At 42.9% G+C, this 17410-nt stretch overlaps 1 protein-coding gene across 1 annotated transcript; it reads right to left on the bottom strand.

Annotated features, from left to right (window-relative positions):
• Positions 1 to 558: 558 nt before the first annotated feature.
• LOC140273252 (myosin heavy chain, skeletal muscle, adult-like) lies at positions 559 to 17073 on the bottom strand. The gene is made up of 38 exons (XM_072368771.1): positions 16870 to 17073; positions 16585 to 16728; positions 15086 to 15242; positions 14503 to 14530; positions 14279 to 14390; positions 14116 to 14208; positions 13946 to 14009; positions 13773 to 13871; positions 13583 to 13686; positions 13366 to 13504; positions 13177 to 13295; positions 12170 to 12319; positions 11770 to 11940; positions 11375 to 11681; positions 11208 to 11299; positions 10593 to 10680; positions 10385 to 10502; positions 10153 to 10276; positions 9930 to 10066; positions 9591 to 9846; positions 9263 to 9505; positions 8791 to 8967; positions 8576 to 8721; positions 8408 to 8498; positions 7940 to 8329; positions 7725 to 7851; positions 7528 to 7646; positions 7258 to 7454; positions 5837 to 6020; positions 5588 to 5753; positions 5379 to 5503; positions 4956 to 5264; positions 3671 to 3874; positions 3460 to 3585; positions 3197 to 3367; positions 1024 to 1128; positions 851 to 946; positions 559 to 777 (listed from the first exon to the last, which is right to left on the bottom strand). Exons 1-38 carry the CDS (start codon positions 17071 to 17073, stop codon positions 559 to 561), a joined length of 5901 nt encoding a protein of 1966 aa, XP_072224872.1.
• Positions 17074 to 17410: the final 337 nt, after the last annotated feature.

Raw genomic sequence — 17410 nt, 5'->3', positions numbered from 1 at the left:
GGGTGTCTGGGCCTCCCTTAGAGATGGGGTGAGAAGCTCGGTCATCTAGGAGGGGCTCGGAGTAGAACCGCTGCTCCTCCCTGCTTCTGGGCATCTGGTTAGGATGCCCCCTGGACGCCTCCCTGGTGAGGTGTTCCAGGCACGTCCCACTGGGAGGAGACCCCGGGGAAGACCCAGGACACATTGGAGAGACTATGTCTCTCGGCTGGCCTGGGAACGCCTCGGGGTCCCCCCGGAAGAGCTGGAGGAAGTGGCCGGGGACAGAGACATCTGGGTTTCCGACCCCCGGAGAAGCAGCAGATGATGGATGGATGGATATATATATATTTGCATATATGAAAGTAATTTAAACTTTATATTAAGCCATTAACTGTGGTGCTGTGATGTTATAACTCAATAAATAAGGAGGTTGTAACATTTCGATAGATAAATACTTATATTCACACTATGACACACAACTATGATTCGTATCCAGAGGTGAAGTGTTTATGCTATTCAGTCGGTCCGTCGGGAGCCTGGAAAACAAACATTAATGCAAAAGATTATTCATTTGTATTTTCATGAGTTGGCTTTCACTGAGGAGTGTTTGTTCTCATCCTTCTGCTTTTTGACTACAACGTGCATGGCTAACATGAGTGTAGGGTACACTACCTTTGTTTGGCTCTTGGATCGCATCTTGTTGGCCAGCGATTCAGCCACGTCAGCTCTCTCCTCGGCCTCCTCCAACTCATGCTGGGCCTTCCTGAGTTTGGCCATGTGCATGTTCGACTGCTCTTCCTGGAAAAGAATCGTTCACAGTGAAACGGTGACCTCACTCTGTCCCTGAAGGTGTTGGTCCCGTTTCACTCACGGCTTCCTCGGCGAGTCGCTTGTAGGCTTTCATTTTGATCTGGAGTTTGTCTGCCAAATCCTGCAGACGAATGTTGTTTTTCTTGTCTTCCTCAGACTGAAGGAAACAAAGGTCTTTTTGTCACATATACAATAAAACACTGAAATGCGAGCTGGTTCCCATCTTAGCTTTACCTGATAGGTCAGCTCCTTGACCTTCCTCTCATATTTATGGGCTCCTTTGATGGCCTCAGTGGAGCGTTTTTGCTCGGCTTCAAGCTCATTCTCCAGCTCACGCACCTGAGGAGAAATTTAAACATTTTAATATTACAAAGACTGCTGGATTTGAACTCTGGACATGTTTTTAGGGCCATCTGGAAGTGTTTCCTGCCCCACATGTCCTGCAACAGGTACCAAATCCCTCTTTCCCTGAAACAGATTTACACACAGCACTGCTGCAGTCTGTGCTGGGTGTGTTTCAGTATTTACAGTAGCACTAACAGATCTTTCTTTGCTGTCTTGGGGCTGCAGTAACAGATTGGGACATCAGCTGTTTTGATCACATCCAGAAGTCTGGGAACAACACAGTAATTACTTTAGGGCTGTTTTCAGTCTCCACCAACTCCTCCGCTAAAAGAACGATATGAAAGCAACAAGAGTCCACCAACACAGTGCAATATGAGTTTATGTTGAATACCTTGGTTTGGACTTTGGTCATCTTTTAATAGGTCTTCATATTCTTATATACTTTGTTTCCATCGAAACAGTAGAAAGGTTGCAACATCCACCCTTGAAGCTATTGTGATGGTAAATTTTATGTCTCAGGACTGACAGACTCTCCAATCCACATTAACCATTTGTATCACCCAGACACGCTAATTGTTTTAAACTATTTACCTCTTAATTAACACTCAGACAAGATAATTGTTTTAACCTCCTGTTTCTTAATTATCATCAAGACTGCATCCTGCCCCCCTCCCCTGAAGATGTGATTACACATCTAAAGAACAAAGCCCCCCCTCTTCAGGTATAAATACTCTGTATTTCTTTTGTTTGTATCTTTTCATACCATTGCCGCTGAATGGTGTGGACTGATCTTTTTCCTTGCAACGAAGAATAAAAACTTAGCCGGCCGGCAGAAAAAGTAAGTTTCTCTATTTCATTGCTCATCAGAGATATTAGGAAGGAAGCGATTGAAAACTTCCATAACACTACACAATACAGTAATACTAATAACTAAAGTGCATTTCCTCATATTCTGTGATTCTCTATCTGTCTCCCTCTCTGTTTACAGATGGTGAAATTTATTCAGTGCTCATCTAACAGACTGAATCCTGCACTCATTTACGTTTTTTCTCAACCCGAGAACGTCTCTGTTGCAGCACAGTCCGAACCACGCTGTGTTACTCGGACTCACTCTGAAAAATGTGTAAAAATCCACAATATAGCGTTAGCCCAAACCACTAAAAAGTTGAGAGAAATAAAAAGTCAAAAAGAAAGGATATTTGTAAGGTTTCAGTTGTTACAGGCAGCAAAAAAAGCTCTTTTCATGGTCCCGGTCCGAGTAGCTTTTAGCTTGGTGTAAACTTCAGGAGTGCTTCACACAAATAGCCCATAAAATGTTAATTTACAGTTTAAATATTTGAGTTTCATGTTCTTTGAAGTTAAAAAGAAAAATCCCACTGCAACACCTGTCTGCAACACTGTTTTGGGCCCTGTCTCTTTAAGACCTGTCTTCCAATGGGCCCAGCCAGCTCTGATTGGTCATCTGACTTTTCCAAAGTTAAATCACCTGCCAACATTAATTGGGCCAAATCAGCCATTAGGCCGGGATTACGCAAACTTGCTACACTGTCACTGACATCATTATTTAAGGAGGAAAAGTCTGGACAAGAAGCGACTCTGGATCAGTGTCTGATGTGGGGATACTAAATGATGAGGTTTTATAACTCTGCAGAACTTCTATGAGAACAAAAAGATATAAGACAGAGTGAAGGAAATGGAAAACCCCCAAAAGCATCACATGACCTCTTTAAATTAAATGATTTCTCCTCGAAACAGAGCAAATCAGCTGCTTGTCTGACACTAAAGCTGCTCACAGCCAGCTTCTATTCCGGATTATGGTTTAACCCAATAAAAATAAGACAATTATCCCAGTCCAATCACAGTAGATGTGAATAAACCCTGCATCGTTCTGCAGCCAGCCGACACACCTGAAGTTATCATTTGATCTATTATTGAATCATAAATATGGAGTTTAAATACAGTTATCTTTAAATTGTCTTTAACTTTTTCCTCAGCAACAGTTTCTGGTGAAATTACATCAAATGCAGCAGGTCTATTGTTGAACTGAACACAGCATACACACCCTGGCTTCCAGTTTCTGGAGCTGTTTCTTTCCACCCTTCATGGCCAAGTTTTCAGCCTCGTCTAAGCGGAGCTGCAGGTCTTTCACTGTGACCTCCAGGTTCTTCTTCATCCTCTCCAGGTGGGCGCTCGTGTCCTGCTCCTTCCTCAGCTCTTCAGCCATCACAGCTGCCTGGAGGTGCCCGAACAGGAGCATTCATTCTTTAGATCATCAAGTCTCTCATGATGCAAACAGAAGCCGTGCGTGTTAAAAGCGAGTCTTACATCAGTAACAGCTTTCTTGGCCCTCTCCTCGGCATTTCTGGCCTCTTGAACAGCTTCTTCTGTTTCACCGTGAAGTTGAGTCACATCTGCTTCAAGCTTCTTTTTGGTGTTTAGGAGACTCGTGTTCTGCCAAAGACAAAAAAGATACGAGCTGCGAATTCGGTGAACTAAAAGGGCATGACTTACAAGCTGAATCTGGTCACTCTGGTACCTGAGAGTGTAGAAGTCCTGCACGCTCGCTGACATCAACCAGCTCCTGTTCAGCTATTTTGCGGCTGCGCTCCGTCTGCTCTGCAACTCCTCGGAGTTCCTCGATTTCAGCCTGCATCAAGGCTGCTCTGCGCTCCATCACGGCCACCTGCTCCTTCAGATCATCCTGTGCTCTGAGCGAGTCGTCCAGGTGGATTTGGGCATCCTGAAAATACACATACTTGGAGGTTAACGTCTGCAATTTGAATCTCACTGGTCCAACATGAGTATCAAGGATCATTCTGTCGAATGTTGCCAAACTGTGTTGCTGTAATGTTTGTGAATTTCTCATCACACGCGATGGCAGTCTGCCTGCAAGTTGACAGCGACTCAAATATTTCACAAAGTGTTTTATAGATTGATATGACTCTCCAAAGTGCTGTGTCACATGTTTTGTTCATTTTATTAGTTGCATTTCATTCATTTAAATAAATGTGGTGCAGAAGAAACTCAGCCCTGGCTGCCAATTTCTGATGACACTATTTAAGCTAATTAGTGGTAATTTGAATAATTGCTTTGAATGATTTGGAAATCACACAGTTATCAGCTGACCAAGCCCCATCAATCAATGTTTGGCCAACATGGCTGCATTACCACAACTTTCACCTTCTTAACTTTCATTTTATTGGATTATTATCGGATTGCAATGATTTGGGTTATAATTGGTTTAAATTGAACTGCGTCTTTAAAGTGACTTCAGATGATATTTAGTAGGATTTGATCCAATGCGGATAAAAATGAACTGAGCTGAATGGAAAAATGTGATGCACACGGGCCAAACATTTGTTGCACGGGGAGCAGCTTTAGAGATGGTGAATGTATTTATTCTGAGCACCAAAAATCTATTAAAATGACTATTTTTACTGTCAGAACTTGATCAGATGTGGTTCAGTAATATCTGGCAAATGAGGCTTCTCTGTAAACCTGATGAATCACTCAAAAATGATGTGTGTGTGTCATTGTTTCAAAAAGATCTGCGTGTCAGCCCTTCATCAGAGTTTCTGTGTTATATTATATATAAATAACTGCATATGGATGAAAAGTCAAGCACAGAAGAAAAACCTATGATTTAAAGTGTGAACGAGGCATTGTCTGGTTATTGCTTTGCACAGAGCTGATGGTGGGAGATTACTTTCTTTCATCGTGCCATATTAATATTTAAGGAATTTTCCAAACTGTGGAATAAAAAGACCCAGCTGGCAGTGCGCTGCTCCTCTATTTTACGGTAAAGTAATACATGACGGTACCTTGAGTTGCCCCTGAACATTCCTCAGTTGTTTCTGAGCCGCGGCAGCCTGCCTGTTAGCATGGCTCAGATGGATCTCCATTTCATTCAGGTCCCCCTCCATCTTCTTCTTCACTCTCAGAGCGTCGTTCCGGCTCCGGACCTCCGCGTCCAGCATGGCCTGCACAGACTCCGTCACTCTCTGGTGGTTCCTCCTCATCTGGTCGATCTCCTCGTCTTTCTCCACCACTTTCCGGTCAACTTCAGCTTTGATCTGGCTCAGGTCCATCTGCACATGGAGGATCTTAGACTCCTCTTGCTCCAGGGAAGCCTTAAACGTATTTGTTCCATGTAAACTGCAGTAGTCACTTACATTTTACAGTATCACACATCTGCTCTTTGGTATTATTTTTACTGATATATTGTAGTCTTTAATAAGCTCTACCTCAGCTTCTTCCAATGCAGTCTGCATGTCACTTTTCTCCATCTGCACCTGCTTCTTAAATTTCTCGAGCTCATGGATCGTCTTTCCACTCTCTCCAAGTTGCTCCGTCAGATCTGAGATCTCCTCTGTTTTGAGGCATTGGATTACAGGAAGGTTTCAAAACAACGGATTGTAATCATTGCTTCCCACAACAAGCGGATGTCACTCACGTTGCAGGTTTTTAGTTTCCCTCTGCATCGTCTCCAGATGATTCAGGGCTTCCTCGTACGAGTTCTTCAGTTTGAACAGCTCAGTGCTCAAAGATCGAGATTCTTTCTGAGTGCTTTCCAGCTCTGCCTGAGACTCCTCGTACTTCTGCTTCCACTCAGCCAGAGTCTGAATTCAGTCAAACATCAGCCGATGTTAACTGTCAATGGTGTAATTAAGGAAATGTGAGGTGTGCAGATGTGAGAAAATACCTTGTCAAAGCTTCTCTGCTTCTTGTCAAGTGTAGCAGCTGAGTTGTTGGATCTTTCCACATCAATCATCAGGTCCTCCATTTCATTCTGAAGTCGTTGTTTGGTTTTCTCCAGCGAGGCGCACTTTGAGTTCACTGCTTCGATTTGTTCTTCAGCTTCTTGAAGACGCTGGGCGAGTTTTTTCCTGTGGCCATTGAAACCAAGTATTTCTTTAAGCTGAAATCTTTAAAAAGATGCAAACTTGTCTGGAGATAAAATTAATCTGCACGCAGTTTCCTTGCTGCATAAGGATGCAAATATACTTATTTTTTAGGTGACCGGCTATGTTGTTATAGAATTGTTGCTAAACCTGTTATCAAAAGATTATGCACACTAGAGGATGCATGAAAGCTTCTATATACACACATTATAGATTAGTTACTCATAGACCAGCAGCAAGAGCGTCTCCTTATCACAATATACAATGACAGGTCAGCCACTCTCCGTATTCAGCTTTTCATTCAGCAAGCCAAGAAACACACAACCTGTAACAGACCACAGTATTCACAAGCATCCCAGCCTTAACATTTGCATTTCTTTGTAACTTTGCTGCTGTTGAGCACATTGCGTGTACAAAACTTATGTTTTTTAACGAACAAAGAGTGGAAACAAAAGCAAAGTATAAAGCTAAAGTTGGTGTAAGAAGTCCTGGGTTGTCAAGCTTATATTTCCTTTTTCACTTGTTGAAACTGGCGAATTCCCTCAGAATGAGAAAGTTGTGCCACAGAACATGAATAAATAATGTTTTGCGACAGCTCTAGACATCTGTGAGACTGTGCCGATACATAAAGTTTTGTCAAAAGTTTGGAGATCCAAGCATTTATGAGGTTTAAATCTTTCTTATCGGTGAAATATATTTGCAAAACCCACTCACAGACTTAAAGGGAGACTGATTGAATCATTGGATAATGAAAGGTTAATCAGTAAGGGTTTGAACTGCAGCCAGTGTGGCAGCTACTGGTGCTTGTGGAGCTTATTGGGGGTGAAATTGATTTCCCAACAATTTCCTCTGAGATACAAATTCAATGTAGTCTAAAAGCAGATGAATGCATCTAACATCCAACAGCAGCTTGCATTTTGTATAAATGAAAACTCTTTTTACAGCATGCATCAAATGTTTATCACATTATAGACATTTTTAGTGTTTTTCATGTAAAGCTGAGGTTTTGTTAGCAATCGACTGGATTTAACTGGCAGCAATTACACAATATAGTTGTCAGTAGTCATATTATCTAAAAAATAGTTTTCAGTGTAGTTTGTTGTTAAAATATAAAGCAAATAAGATTAAAAACAATATGTAGACCCTCACACTGCCAACAAAAACCACTGTGTGACATTTAGTTCAAGTCAAATCTGCTGCTTTAATCTTAATGCGGGATTACTTTGCCTCCTCGAGCTCTTCGGTGCGTTGAATAGCATCCGTCTCATATTTGTTTCTCCACAGAGCCACCTCGGTGTTTGCCTTTGACAAACTGCGCTGCAGCTCAGCTTTGGCCTCCTGCTCCTCCTCGTACTGCTCCCGAAGGAGATCACAGTCGTGACGAGCAGACTGCAGACTGTGAGCCAGGGCGTTTTTAGCCTGTACAAGACACCAGTGTGAAACATCGTGCAAACACACCAGAAAAGCGACCGTTAGCAGGAGCTTTGTTTGCCTTGGTTTCCTCCTCAATCAGTCGTTTTAACTCGTCAATCTGGGTTGTGAATCCTTGCTTTCCTCTCGACAGCTGGGAAATGAGGCTCTCTCTTTCTTCCATTTGCCTGGAGAGTTCAGCTGCAACCAGCAAAATCAGAACATTTTCAGGACAAGTTTGTCACTGATAAAATACAATAAAAGGTGGAGCAGAATTACCATTCTCAGTCTGAAAACGAGCTCTCTGATTGGTCAGATCTGAGATTTGCCTAGTATTTTCATCATTTTTGATCTTCAGCTCCATGACCTGATCTTCAAGTGAGCGACACATCTTCTCCAGGTTTACCTACAAGTGTGCACATTAACACGAATTCAAACAGTTAAATGAGTCCCTTTTTGCTTAAATGCACAGATTCAGTTTTTATAAATCCCACCTTTGCCTTTGCAACGGTTTCCATATTGCTGGCCAAATCATCCACCTCCATCCTCAGTTCGCTCTTTTCCTTCTCCAGCTTCTGCTTGATTCTTTGGAGGTTGTCGATCTGCTCTCCCAGCTCGGCCATGCTGTCTGCCTGCTTCTTGCGCAGAGCGGCGGTCGTGGCCTCATGGTGCAGCGTGGACTCCTCCAGGTCGCGCCGCAGCTTGAGGAACTCGGCTTCGCGCTTCTTGTTCATCTCGATCTGAGCTGTGGTGGCTCCTCCGGCCTCCTCCAGCCTCTCACTGATTTCCTCGAGTTCCCTTGTGAGGTCGGACCTCTGCTTCTCGATCTTAGCTCGAACTGCTCTTTCAGCCTCAACTTCCTCCTCCAGCTCCTCTATACGAGCCTGAAAATACAGAAGAATCTGAGTAAAAACCTTCACAAGAGGACAATCAAACCCTAACTGTAATTGCAGTTGTATTACATGGAGCTCCTTCATCTTCTTTTGGAGTTGGTTATTTGTTGTTAGCTCGTCTGAAATCTTGCTTTGTAACTGGTTGTTGTCGAATTCTTTTCTGTGAAGACAAGAAGACGTATTGTGTCAGTTTAAACCTCAGTTATCACATCCAAGCTGATCAGTGCGTGTGCTTACTTCTTCATTTTCTCCTCAGATTGTTGTTTGTCATTTTCTAGATCCATCAGGGATTCCTGCGCCAGCTTCAGATCCCCTTCGAGCTTCCTCTTGGCTCTCTCAACGTCCATCCGGACCTTCTTTTCTTGCTCCAACGAGCCCTCGAGCTTCACAAGCAAATAATTAGTTTATGAAGTCTGGTAACACCAGTTTTCTAACATATTACACAAACTCACATCGTCCACTTGCTGCTCAAGCTTAGATTTGGCTTTGCTCAGGGAGTTGACTTTGTCTTCCTCTGCTTGGAGGTCGTCCAGCGTTTGCTGTTGGGCCTCCTGAAGAGATTTCTTCTCCTTGGTCAGTTTGGTAATGTTTTCATCCTGACCAGCCATCTCTTCCACGAGGTTTTTAACCTGCAAACACAAATATATTAGATTATTTTCTTAAGGGTGAACCATGAATCACGTGGGATCTGTTCTGTTTAGTGATGATAAATTTTACTATTACAAAATAACGATATTACTTTTTAAAATTATTTCTCTATAAGTTGCCCAATTTTTTAAAAAGGTTTTTGTTCTGTTTAACATCAATCCCCAAAGCACCTTGTGTTTCCATCAGGTCTTTTTTTATTGAGTGCCTTCTAACTACTGTCTAAAAGTATCTTTATTGTAGAGTATCGTACCCTCGAGTCTGTTTGACTTGACAAACCTTGTTTTCGGTTGCATGTTTCTCTTTCTCAACTTTTGCCAGTGTGATCTCCAGGTCATCGATGTCTTTTTTCAGCTCAGAGCATTCGTCTTCGAGCTTCCTCTTCTTGGCGGTCAGCTCTGCATTGAGCTCCTCCTCGTCCTCCAGCCTCTCGGTCACCTCTTTGAGTTTGGCCTCAAACTGGATCTTGCTTTTGATCAAGCCCTCACATCTCTCCTCTGCATCACAAAGATTCTCTGAATCCTGAGGCAAACGTACATCAGTGATACATGAACACATGGAAACAGATTTGATGAAGATCGGGTGGTTTTCATTCGTTGATACTCACTGATTGCACTTGCAAGAGGAGGTTATTTTTCTCCTGCAGCAGAGAAACCATTTTCTCTTCGAGCTCCTTCCTCCTGGCTTCTGACTTTGCCAGGTCATCTTTACATTTGATGAAATCCTCCTTCATAGTCGCCATCTCCTTTTCCGATTCTGCGCTCTTTAGAAGTGGCTTTATTTTAAAGAACAGCTTCATCCATGGCCAGTGTTTGACATTCATGAATGAGCGCAGGTTATACTGCAGAGTCCAGATGCTCTCCCTAAAAGACGAGCAGCAGTGGCTTTAGTCTTTATTTAGTTTTCTTTTATCAATTATCAAGGAGCATTTCTCATGATGGCTCACTTTCGTGCATTCAGTTTGGAGAATTCTTTCCTCATCACATAACCACGACACAGAGCTTGAGTCTGAGTCACAAGAGAAGCGAGCTTTTCATCTCGCAGTTCTTCCAGCGTGCCGAGCAGGCCGGCTTTGAAGAACACCTGAAACGATGCAGTCAGATAACACTGGATCCATTCCATTAACAGAAATCAATTTACCACAATCCATAAGGGATTCGGACACGTACCTTTGTTGAACCAAAGCGGTACTGTGTGTGGTCGAGGTCAATCGAACCAAGAAGCTTCTCAGAAGCTTTCTTTCCATCTATGAACTGTCCCTCTGGGATGGCATTCGCATTTAGGATTCTGTATCTGATTGGAAGTGAACGATGATAGATAATCACAAACTGGAAAGATGTACATGAATTTACATTATTAGTTTGCTGTAAATTGTTCTTCGAGGTAGGATTTAGTGCTGACCTCTGCTTGAAGTCGGCGTAAAGGATCCTGCTTGGGAATCCTTTTCGACAGATCCTGATGCCCTCCAGCACGCCGTTACAGCGTAGCTGGTGGATGACCAGATGGTTGTCCATGGTGCCTGCCGTGAGATAGACACAAATTGATTGGAATCAGACAAAGGAGCAGATTTTTGGTAATGTCCGTCTTTAACTACATCAGCAAACTGTACCTGGTGTTTTAACCTCATTTGGAATCAGGCATCGCACAAAGTGTGGATGTGTGCTCCTCAGGTTAGTCATCAGCTTTCCGAGATTTTCCTACAAAGGGACAAGCGTCAAACACAGTTTCGCGTTTATTCTTTCATTTAAGCCCCCATTAAAACTCAATAATACAATCAAAAATTTTCAATAGGTAGAGCTTATTAGGGGTGAAAACTATGTACCATCTATTTAGTTTTGAATTGGAAAACCATCGGTTCATGGTTTTATTCATCATCCAGAAATGTAATTCACCTTAACTGTTTCTACGTTGCCACGGAGACATCTTAAAGCATACTTTTTAAAAGTTAAATAATGGAAAATAAACTTTCTATGACCTGGTTTGACGTTGATACACTAGACACCACAGTTTGGGCAGCAGGTGGCGCTCTACGCTACTTTACACTTGGCTGTAATAAACAGTGAAGTAGTCGCTAATTAGTTTATATTAGTTTAAATATTTATGATACATATAAATATTGTGTTGATAATACACACATTATAATATCACGATGTGTTCTCTGAAGATAAAAATGACTATAGGAGTGTATGCAGATTTCAGGATCAACACATTCAGGACTTCCTACCCTGAATACCGCAGACACAGTCTGAAACGACCCCCCCTTCTTCTTTCCACCCTTCTTTGCACCTTTGCCACCTCCAGCATCCCCACCTGACTCTACATAAAAGGAAACAGAAACATTAAACCCTGCCAGTTGCTCCAGTTTCACTCCACACTTTGTAAATGCTGTACCTTCTCCACCGGAAAATGAGGCGTACAAGAAAGCCAACAGTTTCATTGATGACTTCTGGTAAAGCTGCACCACTGATTCGTTCAGCGGGTCTTTGTTCTTCTCCAGCCAGCCGCTGATGTTGTAGTCCACGGTGCCGGCGTAGTGTACCAGGGAGAAGTGAGCCTCAGGCTTTCCTTTGACTACCTTTGGCTTTTGGAAGGCATTATTTTTTCCAAGATGTTGGTCGTAGAGTTTGTTCTTAAAGGAGGTGTCTGTAGCCTTGGGGAACATACACTCCTCTTCAAGGATGGAGAAGATGCCCATTGGCTGTTGAGCATATCATGAGAACATATGAGATTTTTCTGTGGTGTCCAGAGACAGGCTTGTACATTAGCGGCTCAGAAGTTTATCTTACCTTCTCTATAAGCTCAATGCAGGCTGCCAGGTCCATACCAAAGTCAATGAACTCCCAATCAATCCCTTCCTTTTTATACTCTTCTTGTTCCAGTACAAACATGTGATGGTTGAAAAACTGTTGCAGCTTCTCGTTGGTGAAATTAATGCAGAGTTGCTCCATGCTGTTGTACTGAGACAAGACATTTACATTAATTTAGCTTTAATAAGAGGTTTCACCTCTCATTTTATAAGCCGATACTCCCCCACCATCTAGTTCAGAAGGTGAAACGTCTTCAAGATCCAAGAAGACGTCCAGTTGCCCTTATTCAAGCTCTTATGATTACCATGACCTGGATGTCTGAGAATCTTCATCAACATGTCTGGCTGAAGGAAACCATCGACTGAAAGCAGAAACTCACATCAAATATTTCAAATCCAGCGATGTCCAACACGCCGATGAAGAACTGCCTCGGCTGCTTTGTGTCCAGCATCTCGTTGATTCGAATAACCATCCACAAGAACATCTTCTCATAGACAGATTTGGACAGAGCACTAACTGCATTGGTGACCTTATCAAGAAAAACAGGGAAGTTTGGGGTTAAAACTCACAATAAATATAACGATTTGCAATCCTACAACATTTACAGGGGAGGAAGTATGTTACCTGCAGGTCTGAGCACTAAATCCCGCATGAGTTGCACAAAGTAAATGGTAAATAGATTGTACTTAGTGCGCTTCTCTAGTCTAGCTTGCCACTTAAAGTGTTTTTACAGTAAAAGGCACATTCACACATTCACACATCTACACTCACAGAGCACCTTTTAGTCCATAGTTCTACAGACTACAGAGCTTTTTATCAGAGGCAACGTAGGATTCAGTGTCTTGCCCATGGACACTTCCACATGTGGTCTGGGGAAGCCGGGAGTCGAACCACCAACTGAGAAACATCTGCCAACTGAGCTACAGCTGGAGCCACAGCATTAGTCACCGGGGACTTGCATTAGAATAGATCTGCTCTGCTGTCTGATACCCCGTTTTGACCAAAACAGTTCCAGTGCTGGTTCCCACTGGTGTATTCTGAATTTCTGAAGGGTTCCAGTAAATCCTCACAGATCAGTCCAGTTAATAAACTCAGCTCCTGACAACATTTATAAACAAAGCTGTAAGGGCTGTTCATAGATCCAGCTGAACGTGGTAACTCAAAAGTTACCCCAAACATTAAACAGTTACGAAATTAAACTCCCTTTAAATTAAAAACGTGGCATTATGAACTAAAAGTCTATGAAAGTTGCCCACAAATAAAAGCAGGTAAATTGTTTCTGATTTATTATAAAGGGAATGAAACAAGTACCTGAGTGAAGGGTGAAATGCTGCTTTCATCAGCACACGCTGTTGTGTGTTAGAAATCTTTCAGGTGTTACTGTACCTGTGGGACTGTCTGGCTCTTGGTGACGTATTCATTCCCCACTTTCACTCTGGGGTTGCAAAGGCCTTTCAGCAGGTCAGCGGAGTTCAGCCCCATGAGGAAAGCGACTTTGTCTGCCACTGAGAGACAAACCAGTTGGTTCAGATCACATCACATCGGTGCTGATTACAAAAAGACTAAAGGACTCACCCTCAGTGCCGTCCGGCTCTGCCTGCTCCTCCCGCTGCTTCTGCTTGAACTTCATGTTCCCATAATGCATCACAGCACCTGTCAGCTTGTAGATGGAGAGTTTTTCGTCACTGGTGAAGCCCAGGATGTCAGTGGCAGTCTGTTGAATGAGAAACAGTCAGCTGACCCGCTTTAATGTGCGCCATTAGAAGTAGTTAGAAGTGAAAGTTTAGCTCACGTCTGTGGCTACCAACTCCTCTTTGTCATCAATGCTGGCCACAGAGATCTGCCCCTGACTGATCATGGGGAAGTCATATGGGTTTGTTGTGATAAGGAGCATTTCTGCAGAGACACCAGAAGAGAACGACTATCATTTAAGTTCTGCCGTAAAACCGCATCTCCCTTTAAAACCCGAGTGTTCGCCTTACCAATGAGCTCTGGCTTGTGTCCAGTCAGTATCTGATAGAAGATGTGGTAGCTCCTCTCTTCAGTTAACTGGAAAGTGACTCTTGACTTTTCCAGCAAATCTATGTGATATTACAACCAATGATGAGCATTTGGAAGTTTATAGATCATTTTAATACTTGAAAGGCAAACTTACAAGTTTCAATATCAGCGGAAGACAGTTTTCCTGTGGTTCCAAAGTGAATTCTGATGAATTTACCCTATGAGACATTAATTAAACCAGGAAAGGTTCTCCAGAGAACTGTTTGAGGTGTAAGTAAAATGTATGCATGATTAATAATTACATTTTCCGATTCAGAGACTTACAAATCTCGAGGAGTTGTCGTTCCTCACAGTCTTGGCATTCCCAAAGGCCTCCAGCAGAGGGTTGGCTGAAATGATTTGATCCTCCAGCGTCCCCTTGGAAACATATCCAACCCCGTTAGAATCACAAAAGGAAAAGTTAAAGGGAAGGTCGTGGATCAAATACCTGTATTTTGCCGGATGACTGCTCCTTCTTGTCGCCGCCAGACACTGCGATTGTCGCGAAGTACTGGATGACGCGCTTTGTGTTAACGGTTTTTCCTGCTCCAGATTCTCCTCTGTGAGCACAGAGTATAAGACAAAGGAAGAAAACCTTAAAGATGAATGTAAAGGTTTGTTTAATAGTTGGAATCATACAGCATTTCTTCAGTTTAAATGCAACAAACTCACGTGATCAGGACAGACTGATTCTCACGATCTGTTGGAGACAGAAAAGTTTTGGTTACTGAAGTACTCAAAAAAAGACTTTAGGTCCTTAAATTATTATTCTCGATACTTTTACCCCACCACAATTCAGAAATAAAAGCATTTTATGACACACAGCTACAGCTATTAAAGTATAATAAAGACATTAAACATTAAAGTGCCTCCATTGTGCACAAAGACAGCTGCAGTGGTTGTCATTTGACTGAAGTTAACATGGTTTCAGCTTGCAAATTTAAATTTCTTCAGACTATTTTGACATATGGACGGTTGCTCTAGGAAGGCGTCTTTTAGAGTTATGGATGAGCGTGTCATTTCTATTTCCTGAATTTTCACAAATCAAACTAATCAGTTTATAAATCAATCAGAAAAACAAAGTTTGGATCAAACATAACTGATCTGTACTGGAATATTTTTCTCTAAAAGTAACCCAGCAGTAAAATAAAAACTCAGATAAGTGTGAGTCAGTGCAGATCTGGCAACATCTGTCCTTGTGTGAATTTCAGACTCTCATTGTGTAAAAGGTTAAAGGAAATGTGCTCTGTCTCACCTGTAAGCATATTTTGATATGCGCTATCAGAAACGGAGAAAATGTGCGGCGGGGCCTCCATGCGCTTCTTTCCTCTGTAGGCCGCCACCACCTGTGGGTCATATACTGGCAGCCACTTGTAAGGGTTTACAGTGGCACAGAAGAGCCCAGAGTAGGTCTGCATTAGAGAATATATGTGAGCTATGAGAAAGAACCACTGAGAATGTAGAGAAGACTTTATTCACCCCTCATTCCTTTACATGTTGCTGCCAAGCAGCCAAAATTACATGTACATTTTTAAGTGGTTTTGAGCTCCAGTTGAAGTCTTTTAAAGTTTTTCTTTGGACATTAGCTGCTTTTTTTTAGTCATTTTCAATGCAGCTCTTGTATCTGACCCTTTTCTGAGGAATTTTTGCTTGTTAAGCCACTTCACTAAGCCACTTAATTGTATTTCTGCAGCAACAAGGTGATTCCCAAAGAGCTATTAGCTGTAAACTTGGCATATCTCAGCATGGTGTGCAGTGTGTCCTTAAAACATTTGAGGAAACTGGACAAGTGGAGGACAAAAGAAGAAGTGTCAGGCCTAAAAAACTATCTACAGCAGATGAACAGGATCTGAAAGACGGAAAAAATCCAGCAAAGACCTGACACAGGACCGGAGAGATGCATCTGGACCTTCAGCTGATCCATCTACTGTTGGCCCAAGCCTCATCAGATATGGTCTCCATGGAAGGGTGGCTGTCAAGAAGCCATTCTTAAGGAAGGGAAACAGGGAGAAAAGGCTGAGCTATGCCAAATGACACAAGAAGTGGACTGAAAATCAGTGGCAGCAGGTCTTATGGAGGGATGAATCCTCCCCAGAGCCCGGACCTCAACATTATTGAAGCAGTGTGGGATCATCTGACAGAGAACGGAACAAAAGGCAGCCCACATCCAAAGAAGAGCTTTGGGATGTCCTTCAAGAAGCCTGGAGAACTATTCCTGAAGACTCCTTAAAGAAATGACAGAAAGCTTGTCTCAGAGGGTTCAGGCTGTGTTGGAGAATAAAGGAGCTCAGTCCAAACACTATCAAGTGCAAAAGCTCTCCGTCCATACATCCATCTATCCATTGTCTTCCACGTATCCGAGGTTTGGGTCGCTGAGGCAACAGGTTCAGGAGAGAAATCCAAGCACTTGTTCCCAGACCAGAAGAGATACATAATTCCCTCCAACAAATCCTGGGTCTGCCCCGGGGCCTCTTCCCACTTGGACGTACCTGGAAAACCTCCAAAGACTCCTTTCAACACGGAGGAGCAGCGGCTCTACTCCGATCACCCCATCTCTCAGGCTGAACCCAGCCACCCATTTCAGCCGCTTGTATCCCTCACCTCATTCTCTCGGTCACTATCCTGATCTCTTGACCATAGGTGAGGGTAGTAAGAAAGATGGACCGGTAAATTGACAGCTTATATACCTTATGAATTCCATATATATACTGTGGGTCAGCACTTTTGCACAGTACTGTACAGTTGTGTACTCACATAAATCATCCATGCAGCATAACGATCTTTGAGGTTAAACAGCACAGAGGGCTCGTTGAGGTGGGTCATCATGGCCATGTCCTCGATCTTGTCGTACTTTGGAGGATTCATTGGGTGGCAGTCTTCTTCCTTAACTGTTACAGTCTGAGTGGATAAATTGAGAAAAGTAGATGTCGATTGAAGAAAAAAGAAGAAGAAGAAGAGCGGAACAAGAGTAAGTTTTAAATTAAAGTGTGTAATGGGGAATAAAAAGGGTAATTCCTTGATGTGTGGGGGACTTTTCACCTCATCAGCTTCAGTCTTCACGGTGACTTGGCTACCTTCTCTCTTCTGAATGATACCTTTAATGTACAGCTCTTTGACATTAGGCACAAAACAGGCAGTTCTGGCATCAAACGGCCGGTTCTGGGCTTCAACTCGCTCTCTCTCAGGTTTGCGGAGAAAGATGGCTGCTGGCCCATACTGGGCCATCTCAGCATCTGAGCTCATCTTGATATCTTGAGAGAAAAACAGCACAGAAAAGGGGGAATACTTTAAATCTATAAGATGTTTGTGAGATAACTTATTGCTGTGTATCTAACTTACCGGGTCTGCAGAACCCAGGTGAGCTGAATCAAAGGACACACAGCTCTGCAGGTGAAGCACAGAAAAAGCAGCTGACAACCCCCTCTGTAGACCAGACTAGCAGATCTTTAAGTGTGCACCAGCAGAAAGGCTGAGACTCCTTTTATCAAGATGGATGTGCTGCTGAAGCAAGCCGGATGCTCCAAACTTGGCAAAGTCACTCTGTTCAAATGTCAAATCAAGCTTCGTTATCGATCCCCAT

This window comes from Leuresthes tenuis, unplaced genomic scaffold (assembly GCF_036924035.1).
Source record: "Leuresthes tenuis unplaced genomic scaffold, fLeuTen1.0.hap1 SCAF_17, whole genome shotgun sequence".
In the NCBI taxonomy this organism is placed as follows: domain Eukaryota; kingdom Metazoa; phylum Chordata; class Actinopteri; order Atheriniformes; family Atherinopsidae; genus Leuresthes; species Leuresthes tenuis.
Note: the sequence above shows the minus strand (reverse complement) of the source record. Positions and strands in the feature narration are given on the sequence as shown.

Bases quoted from the DNA above. Each gene is read 5' to 3' on its own strand.
- LOC140273252 (XM_072368771.1), bottom strand. From the start codon at position 17,073: ATGAGCTCAGATGCTGAGATGGCCCAGTATGGGCCAGCAGCCATCTTT. The intron at 14,209-14,278 runs GTATTTGATCCA...TATGTTTCCAAG, and splicing joins AGTCATCCGGCAAAATACAG to GGGACGCTGGAGGATCAAAT. The intron at 11,941-12,169 runs GTGAGTTTCTGC...GTCTTGTCTCAG, and splicing joins CTGGATTTGAAATATTTGAT to TACAACAGCATGGAGCAACT.